Below are 13,407 nucleotides of genomic sequence, written 5' to 3' on the forward strand. Positions count from 1 at the left end.
GCCTTACCCCTTGGGACACCCAAGGTAGATTGTTGAGGGGTTTTAGATAGGTATGTGGCTGTGGTACCAGCACTGGCAGACTGTGGGACTCGAACCCATGGTTCAGCTACATCACTGCATCTGGTGACGGCGTGCGTCACGTTCATCTGTGATCTCCGCTTGCTTCAGAGCACTCCACTCTCATCTGACTCTCACAGGAGTCCTAAGAGGCAGGGCGATTCTCACTCTACAGAAGAAAATGAGACCCAGACTGCAGTCCCCCTGTAGACCACAGTTCTGTGTGTCACGCTAGTAATGATTGATAGAACCCAGGAAAACGCCACAGTTGCCTTGATTTTTCTATCCGGGACTTCTGTGAAGTTTGGAGCCCAGATTTTGGCCATGCAAGTGAGAGTTTAGAAAGTTTAGAGCTCTGCCACAGAACCCTCTTGCTTTCCTGTCACTAGGGTACACCTTGTGTCCATTTCTTACAGAATATTCATTAATTCAGTGAATGCATTCTGTGCTGGGCACGGTAGGCACCAGGGGTACTGTCAGAAACAAAGGAAAGAGTCATGCCCGGAGGGAGCAGGTCCTAATGGGAGGCTGACAATCAGCCAGTTAGAAAGAGTGACTGATGGTGATGAGTGCTGTGCAGAGGAGTAAGGCAGAAAGGAAGCTGGGGGTGGGGTGGGGTGAATCTTTGTATTTACGGTCTCCCCCATGAGAGTGGTCCATCACACCCTATAACCAGATTCTGGCATACCGGGGCTTTTGGAGACTGGTTTTGGAGTTGAACCATCTTTATCCAGTAGAAGCAGGTGCAGGAGCGGTTTGCTTACCCACTGAATTGCCCAAGACCTCCCCAGATTAGGGCTGGGATAGCCTGCATAGTGCCCTGGAATGCTCTGGTAGCTTCGTGGGGAGGGAGGCTGTGCTGGTTTTTCTTAGAGATTATTTGTTAAATCTAGAGCTCCCCCTGCTGTTAGAAGATGGGGTGGGCTCTCAACTGGTCTTTTTAAATGATTCTTTTTTATCCTAAGATTTCAGAAATGTTTGTTTTTTAAATAAGGACTGCTGGGACATTTAGATCTTTCTGCTGGGACTCTTGTGGCTGAGGCCCAGCCCCCAGGAGCGGGATAGGGGGAGGAAGCACAAAGGCCCAGGCAGGATAGGGTCATATCTGTTGTGCTCTTGCTACTTTTAGCTTCTCCCCTGCGCTCCCGTCACAGCCAGCAGCCTAGCAAAAGTTATCTCCACACACAGTTTCACAGCTGTTCTGAAATTCTAGGGCAGCAGAAGTGAAACTGACCACTGTCTTTAAATTTCTCTCTTATTGCTATTGTTCCCTGCTTGAAGTGAGTCAGGCCTTTTTCCCTCTTACCCTCAGGGTGTCCCAACTCATCCTTCGTCTTTATAGCAAAGGGTTAGACCCGAAACTCTCTTCGTTGTGCCACATTTGAGATGTGGTCCTGGTCTGGTCTTGTTTAATGAGTCGAGAGCTGTGGTCTGCGTGGTGGTAGGCTGCAGGGTCTGCAGTGAGCCCTTCCTGTCAGAGGCTGGTTGTGTGCTCCAGGGTCAACCATACAGTTACTGTGAAGTTCATTTAGTCCTCAGAGATAAAATTCAAGGTAATTTTAGCAGCACTATTATATTAGCTGAAGTGAAGGAGGAAATGGCGCCCAAGCAGACATATGTCTTTCTGGTATAAGTGCCCCATTCAGTTTGGTCACTTTGTGATTCCTAATTAGGTTGAAGAAGTAAGGTAGACCCGACATGCAGCTGTGCTCCTCTCTGTGTCCTTCTCTCCACCAGAGTGAGGTGGGGCCCAGCGCGCTTTCCTGGAGGGTTGACTGATCAATAAGGATTATGCAGTTAATGGTCTAGTATCGGGTCCAGGATATTTTTTAAGTTGTATTCCATTTGTGCACTTTATAGAGCCTGAGCTTAGGCAGTGACTATTCTCAATAGGAATGAAGTAACCAAAACTGTTTTAATGGGGTAGCTGAACCATGAAGATACATGCTTACTCAGGTGCCGTGTTCTTCTTCACTTGCGCTGATAAGAATTAGTATTGCTAAAATGAACTTGAATTAAAATGCCTTCTCCACTGTAAATTGTAGCTGTACACATGATGCTTTATAAAAGTAATTCTTTTATGATTCTTTTCCCAACAGCTTTGAAAAGTCCGGCTGCGTTTCATGAACAGAGAAGGAGCTTGGAGCGGGCCAGGGTAAGGCCTTTCTTCCGCCAAGGGCCTCCAGAGCCCATTGTATTGCTGGTGGATCCTTCCAGCCTAGTGGAGGGGCCAGCCCACACCTCAGTTCCAGACACAGAGCACTGCCTTTTTCTGTTCTGTGTTCCCCCCAGCCATCCCACAGCATGATGTGAAATGTGACCAGAATTTCTCCTTTACTGCATTTAAGGGTGTATGATGATTGGCAGTCCTCCCTTCTGTTGCTTTGGAGACCGCTGGTAATTCCCCATCTTTAATTACACTTAACCTTTTGTAGATGTTAGGACACAAACACCAGCCATGGAGAAGCTTGGTGAGGGCTGGTCTTCCATGTCCATGGCTGCACTGCCCATACTTCTCCAGCAACGGCATTCTGAGGGGACAGGAAACCTCACCAGTCTCTATGTGCCCTGTGTAGCCAGTGTCCACTTGAGACAGTGGATGCAGAAGCTGGGCCCCTGGTTTGAGCCCTGGTTTCTGCTGTAGCACCTGGCCTGCTGCCTTGTCCCTCCTTGGTTTCAGTTCCCTCAGGGGCCTCAGGGGGATATTCTGCGCCCAGTGTGGGCAGAGATGGGGAAGTCGCTAGAACATGCTTCCCCTCCACCCCCTTCACTTTTTTCTTTTACATAAAAGACAAGGAAAGAGAACCTCCCCAGGGGAAGACCATATAGGTCAGGGCTCCTTAAGACCCCCAGCTCTTTCAGAGACTGAAAAATTCACTTCTGAGACTTTCTTACTGTCTTTCTTATTTTTTAAAAATTTCTAAGGAAAATTATGATTAATTCTTAGAGTGAGTGGGAAGAATGAGGTCATGGACACCGGGAACCAAGCAGTAACAAACCGCGCTGTTGTAGTTCCTGGGAGGAGTGGCGAATACAGCGGGGGGAGGGGAGGTGGCATTGTCTGGGCCCCCGACCCTGTTGTAAGACTCGGTGCCATTACCTGGATTGCTTCCCAAGTAGGCAAGGAGCTAATCAGAACCACCGTTACTTACCGAGTCCTTCCGTGTGCAGAGTGCTGTCGTTCTCTCGTTTCTGCTCACTTCGGCTCTTATGAGTTAGGTGCTCTTCTCTTCCTGTCGTAGCTGCAGCTAAGAGAGGTTAACTAAGTTGTCCAGCCAGTCAGTGACAAAGCTGGGACTCAGACCTTGGTCTGTGGACTCCAGTGTTTTCTTAGTTAGCGCCGCATTCTAGCTCATCCTTGGCCACAGTTCAGGATGTCAGGTGGTTTAGAAAATACGCCTCCCTCTGATGCCCATGAAGACCTGTGGTGTCCGACACCTGTTCTACCATCTTCTACAGCAGCTGTGGCAGTACCACTGCCCTCTGCAGAGGGGGCAGAGCGATAGACCCAGAGCCGGCTCCTGCAGGGCTCCACACTGCCCCCGGGCGGGCACCGAGCTGCCCAGTCAGAGCACCGAGGCAGTAGGCGAGCGCCAGGGCTTTACCTTTCCCACGGGCAGTGTGCTCTGCTGTGTTGCTAATCTACCTTGTCCTATCCTGTCCTGTGCTGGTTTTGACCTACTCATGGTCTTGACCTGTGGTTTGAAAAAATCTGGTGCAGCGGTTAAGAGCACAGACTCTGGAGTCATAGACCTGTGGCCTCCTGGGCGTCGTAACACAAGCGCCAGGCAGTGGCTGGTGCTGAGACTGGTCAGGGAATGCTTTAGTTCACCTGGAGTCTCAGAAATGCAGAAACGAGGGCATTGGACTTGAAGGAGCTGCGGCTATGGCACCGTGTATCAGAATTAGTATTCCGTTCGCAGCCATTCAGAATGAATGGAAAATGCTTGTGAGATCATACAGTGCTACATTTTTTGAACAAGAAATAAAATTATGTTCACTGTGATTACAACTCTGCAAAATTAGACATCTTCTGCATAGAAGAATGATTAGAAATAAATATCCTAAAATGCAGTAGGTGATTAAAATTTTTTATTACTGATTTACTTAGTAATTTTCTAAATTTTCTTTGATATATATTGGTTTTATGATAGTACAAGTAATAGATTTTTAAGAAATACATTAGTAGCTCATCTTCAGAGAAACGAATAGTCTTGACAGATTGGCGGGGGGTCCCCTGGGCAGGTACATTGGAAGTGGATGCGGCCCCCTCAGGCCTCCCCTTTCCTCAGAACCCTGCAGGCTCTAGGTTGAGATGGGGGGCCAGGGGGTTACAGAGGTTCTATTCCATAACTTGTATCCTGGATTTGAGATCCTCCTGGTATGTTTTTTCTGTAGACAGAGGACTATCTGAAACGGAAGATACGCTCCCGGCCGGAGAGATCGGAGCTGGTCAGGATGCATATCTTGGAAGGTGTGTTAGATTGGAAATGTTCCCTCCCCTTGCCCTTGCTGTCTCCACCATGCGTCACCCACATTTCTTTTTCCCTGTTTCTGATCACTCCCATCTCTCTCCGAGCCTTACACAGTTCAGCAGCAGAGCGGTGGTCACACCACTGGTTCTGCGAGTTCCCAGAGCAGCACAACCACATTCTCTTGGGTTGGCTTGCCCTTTTCTCCTCTGGCCACATGGTGGCCCTGAATCTTGTCATCCCTTGGTGTGAAGGCCTTTTCTCTAGAATCTTCTAAAAATGCACTTCCTTTCTGTGTTTATTCACTCCTTCACTCCCACGTCCGTTCAGCATTCATGTGAGCACCTGTGACACCCAAGTAAGCTCATCCTAGGTGTGTCTGCCTGGCCCGGCACACACTTCTGTCCACCTTCTAGTGAAGGAACTGTTTTGGCTGCTGAAAGCCGTGTGAATCTATCCGTTTTGTTTTTGTTGTTTTTAGTTTTGAGTCAACTTGACGTTGGGAGAGAACTTCCTTAGTCTGAGCCCCATATTGTGTGGACAGAGGCACTGAGACCCGGAGCAGGGACTGAGTTGCCTTTGTAACCCAGAAAGCTTGAGGGAGGGCAAGGTGTGGTCCATTGTCTGCTGCGCTTTCGGCTCTGTAGTCCCCGTGCCCAGTGACCTTGGCTGGGTGTCCCCGCACTCCGTGTGCAGTCGGGGCCCCTTCTTGTGTCCTGTAGAACTTAAGGCGGGGCCGCTCTTCTCTGCCTGGGACACTCTCTGCATCCTGATGGCTTCTGCTCCTTCCCCAGAGGGCAGGAGAGCTGCTCTGGAGTTCCCAGGGTAGAGCCAGGTCCATTCCTACATCCTCCTGCACTCCATTCTCTCCCACGGGCAGAGACCTCGGCCGAGCCTTCCCTCCAGGCCAAGCAGCTGAAGCTGAAGAGAGCCAGACTGGCCGATGACCTCAACGAGAAGATTGCACAGAGGCCGGGCCCCATGGAGCTGGTTGAGAAGAACATTCTGCCTGTGGAGTCCAGCTTGAAAGAAGCCATCATTGGTGAGGAGGCCCCGAACACCCTGTGTGGACATGCAGGCCGGATGCAGGAGGAAGGGGCTCTGGGCTTCTTGCCGCTTGACTTCCTTCTTTGACTTGGGGAACTGAGGTGCAGAGGGTGAGAGCCCGAGAAACAGGTTGTGTTAGCCCATAGCGCCTCAAGGATCATGGCAGAATAACTAACTAAATAACAGAGGGGCTTCTGTCTGCTGTCTCCTCTGTACACTCAGAGGCTTGTTCCTCTCCCACAGGGTAGCTAGGTGTCAGGATTGGTGCGTGTGAACCTGCGGAGATGCCAGGAGTTAGAAGTCTGTTCCTTACTGTTTCTTTTCATTAGTGAAATCTCTTCTTGGAGCCTGGCACTTTCCACAGATACTTCACTCAACAGTTATCAGCTGATGTAAGAGGTGTGTCAGGTGCTAGGACTACAGCCCCACAAAGCAGAGCAAGCCCCTCACCCTTATTGAACTCACACCTAGGAGCAGATGCAGGCAGGTAAACAGCTGCTAGACAGAGGCAGGCGCTGTGCCGGACGGAACCCCGGCTGCTCTGGGCACACAGAGGAGGGTCCTCATCCTGGCCCTGCCAGGGGAGTGCTTTGGGAGAGGTGATGGCTGAGACTGGGGCTGTGGGATGAGTCAGAGTTAAAGTACCTATGGGGAGAGAGGCACTATGGGCTCCAGGGAGGGGGAGCCATGCAGGGTGAGGAGAAGTCTGGGCATGGAGCTAGAAGAGGGGGTGTTGAGACAGGAGGTGGGAGGTGGGCAGAGTCCAGGACGTGCCAGGGCCTTGTGTGCCACGGGCAGGTGTTCAGACCGGATTCCTTTAGATTTTGGTCATTGTTGGTACAGGTGTGCCTTCTTGGCTACGGTGGGCCTGAGACCTGGTCCTGGACAAGGCCGTGCGTTCCTACCCCTGGGAGGTAGCCATGGAGGCTCACCTGCTCCCTCCATTATAAGGAGTTAGATCTTCTGGGCAGGGCACCAGGGGGGAACCACAGACCCCAGAGCAGGCCAAGTTGGGCCGTGAGCCCTGGGTGGGAGGAGACTTTGGTTTCCAGGGCCTCTGCACTGCAGACAGTGGTTCGACAATGTAGGAGGCAGCCAGCTTGCCCTAACAGCCCCTTTGCCAGTTGGTGCCAGTAGCCCTCTTAGTTCCCTGCTTTGCCCTGGCATTCGTCCTACCTCATCTCCATGTTTTCCTACCCTGACCCTCACCAGATTCCATGGTGGCCCCTAATGTCAGGCCTGTGTTTAGGCCAAGGTCAGCTCTGGACTCTCCAGCCACCCAAAATGTGAGAGTTGGCATGGTGACAGGCCCTGTGTGAAGTCCTGCAGTTTACAGAGATGCACAGAATATGACGCTGCCCTCAAAGGATTCAGCACAATGAGAGAAGACTGACGTGGGAACAAGCGATTTCTGAGTCTGGCTCCTGGTCACATGCCAGCGCTGTGTAGTGAGAAGGCCACGGTCCTGTGACATAGTAGCTGAGTCACGTGGCTCACAGGACAGGCTGCAGGCCCCAAGGCAATAATGGTTGTAAAGGGCCTGGTGGTCTTGGGCACCTCAGGAGACTTACAGAAGGGCTGCTGCCGTCTTGTTCGTTACAGACCAGGGGGTGGGCACTCTAGTGGACGACCGGGGGTCATGGTGTGTCAGGCGCAGTGTGAGCTCGGCCAACACAGGCTTCTCTCAGAGATGGGCACAGTGGGGAGGCCCGGAGAAGTATGACACAACGGGGGTCCACCTTTGCCCAATGGCGAAGGTACAGAAGAAATTCCAGGCAGAGGGGACCACGTGGGCAGTGGCCTGGAGGTGTGGCAGAGCATAGCTTGTTTGAGGATAGGGAAGTAGTCTAGTTCGGTAAGCAGGTAATAACCATTGGTGACCTGAGAGAAAGGAGCATTTGCCAGCAGAAGCCAGATCATGTGGGTTGGGGAATGAGTAGGCGGTAAGGAAGTGTTGCCAGCAGATGCAAGGCCATTTGTTTAAGAAGTGAGTGGAGAAGGAAGAGAGAGGGAGGTGGTGGGCTTGAAGGAGTTTTAGGCCGGTAGAAATGCAGCTTTGTGGCTGAGAGGAAGGAGTCAGAGGAAGAGATGGGTCCTGGGAGGGGAGAGACTCAGGCCAGGTCTGAGGAGAAGGGGGCAGAGAGTGAACCTGGGTGTGGAGAGTTTGGGGAGGGGGCCGAGGCGGTCCTGAGCCCTGATAAAGATGGGGGCCTGACGGGGGCTTTGCAGAGGCTGACCTCCCACCGTCTTCCCCACACACTCCCCGCAGCCACTCACAGCACACCGCTGCCCTCTTCTCCAGGCCACCCCCAGTAAGATTCATGTCAAGACCCCTCTTCCAGGAAATCTTCCTCGAGCGTCTCCAAAGGATCTGTGTTTCCCTTGAGCAGAGGGGGCTGGACCAAAATGAGAGATCGGGGACCCTGGCCCGCCCTGCTCGTTGGGCTTCTCCAGCATGGCCAGCCACTGGCTCTAGATGGACTGCCCCCTGGGGAGGAGCCTGAGCTCCTCCATCCCAGATTCCACTGTCCCGTGTGCCGTGTGGCTGCCGTCCGTGGCATGTCTCCTTGCTGGGAGAAATCTAGATGTGTCTGTGGCCTGAAGTACATGGCAGTAATCGAGTCCCCTGCCCCCCGCGTGCCACATTCATGCCCCTGCCAGGACAGAGAGGGAGTGTAGGAGCCAGCCCTGCTGGAGGATGGGAGCCAGCCCGGCAGTGGGCATGACTGGCTCCATCACTGCTGTTGGCTAGCTGAGGTTTGAGCTTAGCTGTGTCCTTCCTTGGTCCCAGGGCAGGAGAGAGCCTCAGGTCGCGGCCCTGGAGAGGAAGAGTCTGCTGGAGGGTTCCTGGTTTGTTCTTGTTCCCTATGCGGTCTTCCCACCACAGCAGATTTCCCCAGGCACGCCCGACGGCTCACCTCTACCCTGACCCCCGCCTCCCTTCCTCCCGTGTGAACAGTGGACCGGGGCAGAATTTCTTCCCCCAGCAGTGCCGAGCAGGTGGTTGTGATGTGAATTTTTCCAAATATCCTACTTGCCTTTCCTTCCTTTTGTGTCCTGGGATTTCCACACTAGGGCCCTGGCCCTCCTGCTCCGCCTTCCTGGCGTGGCCCCAGCCAGGACCCTGGACGTGCAGCAGGGCAAGGCACTTCGAGCCAGTGGGATGGATTTTCTTCTGCTGGCTGGCGCTGCCAGCTCTTGCGTCTCTGGGAGTCGCAGGCCACTAAAAGGAGGTCACCATACGTCCAGTAATCCTGTTCCACCTGTCCAGGCAGGCGCACCTTTTCCAGGAGGCCCGTAGCCTGTCCCTGCCTTTCAGGGGGTTGAGGCAGCCCAGGGGAGGAGCCGTGTTCTCAGGCTGTGGGTCCTTTTGAGCCTTCATTGCAGGGTCCACAAGCCTCGGGGGAAGAGGAGAGTTTTGTGCCACCACAGGATGGACATGAAGTGCCTTTAACAGCAGGGAAACATCTAGAGGAGGTGGAGGAGGCTACAGGCTGCAGGGCGGGGGCGTGGAACTTGACTCTGAGGACTGGACACAGTGTAGAGTCAAAGGCAAGGGAGCACTTCGACAGCCTAGTAGTTATACTCCTCTGCCTTTGTTTCTGGGTCATGATGGTGAGCTTTCCTGCAGCTCTTTTGGACCCAGGAGGCAGGTCAGCTGGTCATTCTCCTGTCTGCCTCGCTGGGGTGGAGGTCAGGGGGCAGGGCAGGCACCCTGCTGGGACAGGCCCTGGCTGGGGAGCACAGCACCTCTTCCGATTTGTGGGGGCGGGAGGTGGAGTCTTACGCCGACTTTGGCTTTCAGTGGGCCAGGTGAATTACCCGAAAGTAGCGGACAGCTCTTCCTTCGATGAGGACAGCAGTGACGCCTTATCCCCTGAGCAGCCTGCCAGCCATGAGTCCCAGGGCTCAGTGCCGTCACCGTTGGAAGCCCGAGTCAGCGAGCCACTGCCCAGTGCCACCTCTGTATCCCCCACACAGGTGAGCTTGCCCCATCGGATGCTTTGCCCGCTCCCCAAGGGCCCCAGACTTGCTGGAGCTGCCCAGAGTGAGGTCTCACCTGGGCCAGGTGGGATGGGGAAGCCGGGGGTGTTGCACTGGTTAACTCCTGACCTGGCTGCTTGAGTCCCTGTGGTGGGGAGTGCAGAGATGTCAGCAGTGGGCCCCGTTTCAGCTGCCTTAGCCAGCCCGCCAGCCCAGGCTGGGGCTGCCTCCCAGTGAGATCCCTGAGGCTCCCTGGCCTTGCCCTGTGTCCGCTCAGACCTGCCTACTTCTCCCTCGTTCAGTTCAGTGACCTGTTCACTGCCCTCTGTGTCTCCAAGTTCCATTTCCCTCTGCCCTGCCCCCCCCGGGACTGCTCCTCTCACCCCCCTCGTCTTTGCCCACCATTTCCCACCATTTGCCCCCCCTCCCCCGCCGGCAGTGCTGGTGCTGGAGGTGCCTGCAGCCCCCTCTGTACAGGGAAGGGCAGGGATGTCCCCCTGCCTGATACGGCTGCGCCCTCCGGGCAGCCGGAAAGGGAGGCCGTCCTCACCCCCCGCCTTCTCTCAGGTTGTGTCTCAACTCCCAGTGGGCCCGGATTCCGGAGAAACACTTCTCCTGGCAGAGCAGCCGCCTCTGCCTCCCAGCCTCACCAATGGAACCGCAGTCCCCGCGGCCAAGCCCACCCCAACGCTCATCAAGGTACAGGTCCCCAGCTGACGGCCCTCCCTTCCCCTTCCGGGGCTGCTCCGAGCCCCGCCGTGGTTTCGTCCCAGGGAGGGGGACAACTGCAGGGAGTGGGGTACATATCTCTTCCCCCGGTCATGGACCAGCACAGGTCACTGAGGTAATGCTCTCTCTGTGGACGCTGGCCGCCACGTCACAGCTGCCGCTTACTGAGCGCAGTGCGCGGGGGTCTGGATGGGGTCTTCTGGCTCTTATTCCACCCTCCCCCCGGGAAAACACAGCCAACACGACCCCTCTGGTCCACTGACACCCCATGAGGCAGTAATAGTCTATTCTGTGAGTGATGAAACTGAGAAGGGAAATGATGGACTTGAGGTCACACAAGGGCCACTTTGGGCATTTTCTTTTTTTTAAGGTTTTATTTTGAGTAATTTCTACACCCAACATGGAGCTTGATCTTTGAACTCCAAGATCAAGACTGAGCCAGCCAGGTGCCCTTGGGCATTTTTTATTCTCCTTCAAGGCCTGACCTAACATGTCCGAGGGGCAAGGCTTACTGCCCGCCCGTGAGATGCCCACCTTTGTGTGGGGGACACTGTGTCGGGCACTGAGGTGAATTAAGTGCACCGAGAGCCAGTGCCCCTGCCTCCCCTGCCCCCAGAGCTCCTGCCTCCAGGGTCTCTGGGACTTAGCCCCTGCCTGCCTGCCCACTGCTGCCTCCACGCGTGCACCCTGCTCCCACCGGGCAGCTTCCCTTCCTTCCTGCCCCACCTGCTTCTGTCTCATCCTTTTGTCTGCTCGTCTGCCCCCGACTCAGACCCTGCCCTGGCTGGGAGTCCTCGGCCAGCCGGGCGCCGCTCCTGCTGCTGCTCACAGCGGGGGAACCTGGTTCCGTCCCTTGCTGGATGGAGCCAAGCCCTCGCTGGGCCTCTGGCTGCTACCTGTTTGTGGGGCTACCTGGTGCCCTCCTGGGTGGCGCCCCTGCTCCCAGGCCTTCCCTGTTTGCACCATCTCTGTGAGGCCCTGAGGCCCTGCTGCTGGCAGGAAATTTCAAGTTTTGTGGCTTCTCTGTCCCAGAGGAGGCAGTGAGCCACTCCTCCTGGTGTCCCAGTGCCCAGGCGATTCCTTCATTGGGGCACGTCTCTTGGCTTCTGTGGTGTGTTCCTGGCTGGCCCCAGATGTCGAAGTGTTTCCCCCCCAAATCCTCCCTCACATCTGCTCCTTGTAACACAACTGGTGCCTTTCTTCGACCACGACACATTTGAAAGAACAGTGTAAATATATCCGTGTACCCTTCCTCTTTTCCGGGTAATGCCTCAGCCTTCGCGGGCTGGCTCCGCAACCCCCCCAGTGCACTGAACTGCAGGTCTGTGTGACACGGCCTTTGTCAGGTAGCTGGTGTGAGGGCAGGAGCTCCATCAACCGGCTGTTGTTACTTTGTCGTGTTCGCTCTGCTCGAGGTCGTGGTGACATCTGCATTTGGTTGATTTTTCTCTCCAGGCTAGAGACTCTTTTAAGTAAGCGGGGCTGTACACAGCCCCCCCGGCAGCCCGTGCCCCCAGCCCTGCCACACTTGCAGGCGCTGACGAGGCCGCTGCTGGGGGAGGGGTGCAGTCCTGGAGCGGGAGAGTGGAACTGGGCAGGGTGGAGGACGGGGCCTTCTTAGAAGCCCAACACTGCCCCCTGATGGCGCCCTCTGTCTCCTGTGCCCTCAGCAAAGCCAACCCAAGTCTGCCAGTGAGAAGTCGCAACGCAGCAAGAAAGCCAAGGAGCTGAAGCCAAAGGTGAAGAAACTCAAGTATCACCAATACATCCCCCCGGACCAAAAGCAGGACAAGGGGGCACCCCCCATGGACTCCTCCTATGCCAAGATCCTGCAGCAGCAGCAGCTCTTCCTCCAGCTCCAGATCCTCAACCAGCAGCAGCAGCAGCACTATAACTACCAGACCATCCTGCCTGCCCCACCAAAGTAGGAGCCCCCCCTGTCTGTCCCATGCCAGGCCTGGTGTGGGGGAACCCCAGATCTTTAAGGACCCTTGGGTCTGAATCCTCCTGCCCCACACCCATCTCTTCCCCGAGGATGATGCTGGCCAGGTGCTCATGTCTACCTTTTCTTTTTCTCAGGCCAGCAGGTGAGGCCCCGGGAAGCAGTGGGGGCCCCCCGATGCGCAGCCTCTCCACTACCAGTAGCGGCTCCAGCTCAGGCGCTGCTGGGCCCAGTGGGCTGGCGCGTCAGAACAGCACCTCGCTGACTGGCAAGCTGGGAGCCCTGCCTGCCAACCTGGATGACATGAAGGTAGGTGGGCGCCCCTTCCCACTGGAACCACTGCCAGCCTCATCTGCCACGGGGGCTGGCCTCGTGCTTGTCTGTAGGGAAAGCAGCCAGTGCAAGACACATGGCCACGTAAGGCAGAGCCGAGCTCCAGACTGTCATCTCCTCCAGCGGAGGCCCCTGGAACCTGCTTCAAGGCTTGCCTGGCCCTGTCATCTATGACATCTGCCTTGTCTTCGTAGTCATAACCACTAACTACAGCAGCCAGCGTCTGTCTAGGGCCTTGGGGCCTACCGACCCCTTCTCTACAACTTCTCCTCCTTGGCCTTTGCTGTGCAGCACGAGACACAGGAAGTATCACCCCTGCTTAAGAGCAGAGGCTTGCTTAAGGTCTCAGACCGGGCTGGTGGTAGAGTCAGGATTCAGACTTGGGGCTGTCTACTTCAACTCCCCAACCTTTTCCACTTTGTTAATGCCCCACTGAATTTGCTGCATCTGCTTGGGAAAAGAGTGGCCCATGCTTGGGGCACAGACCCTGCTCGTGTCCTGTGGCCTTGGAGGGGGGGTCATGTCTGGAGCCTGGCCTGTTTCTTCTGCCCCAATCAGAAGATGGAACAGATCAGATTCTCCCTGGAGAGTTTTTCCTCAGAAGCAGACCGGCTCCTCCTGAGTCAGGATCTGACCCCAGCAAGACGCAGCCCTTGGGTGGGTAGCTGGGCCACTTCAGAGTCCATCAGACCTGGATTTAACGTCTAGCTCTGCTGCTCACTAGCGGTGATCTTGAAGTTATTTTACTTTTGTGAGCTCGGTTTTCTCATCTATAAAATCCAGGTGATTCAGTTAAGTTTTTAAGTAATTGAGCACCAGGTACCGTGCTGGGGCTGGGGACAG

General features: G+C 55.0%; 1 protein-coding gene across 8 annotated transcripts in view; it reads left to right on the forward strand.

Moving 5' to 3' along the window:
- The window catches only part of MRTFA (myocardin related transcription factor A), a 190,498-nt gene that overhangs the window by 169,646 nt on the left and 7,445 nt on the right, over nucleotides 1-13,407 (forward strand). For all 8 annotated transcript variants that reach the window (XM_087868680.1, XM_087868681.1, XM_087868682.1 and 5 more), the window contains 7 exons: nucleotides 2,157-2,212; nucleotides 4,456-4,531; nucleotides 5,410-5,571; nucleotides 9,382-9,557; nucleotides 10,128-10,259; nucleotides 11,960-12,213; nucleotides 12,369-12,540. In XM_087868680.1, the coding sequence (XP_087724806.1) occupies nucleotides 2,157-2,212; nucleotides 4,456-4,531; nucleotides 5,410-5,571; nucleotides 9,382-9,557; nucleotides 10,128-10,259; nucleotides 11,960-12,213; nucleotides 12,369-12,540 (1,028 nt within the window). The remainder of the gene's footprint in view (nucleotides 1-2,156; nucleotides 2,213-4,455; nucleotides 4,532-5,409; nucleotides 5,572-9,381; nucleotides 9,558-10,127; nucleotides 10,260-11,959; nucleotides 12,214-12,368; nucleotides 12,541-13,407) is intronic.

Source organism: Ursus americanus, chromosome 17 (assembly GCF_024610735.1).
Source record: "Ursus americanus isolate L20-20 chromosome 17, mUrsAme1.1.p, whole genome shotgun sequence".
NCBI lineage: Eukaryota > Metazoa > Chordata > Mammalia > Carnivora > Ursidae > Ursus > Ursus americanus.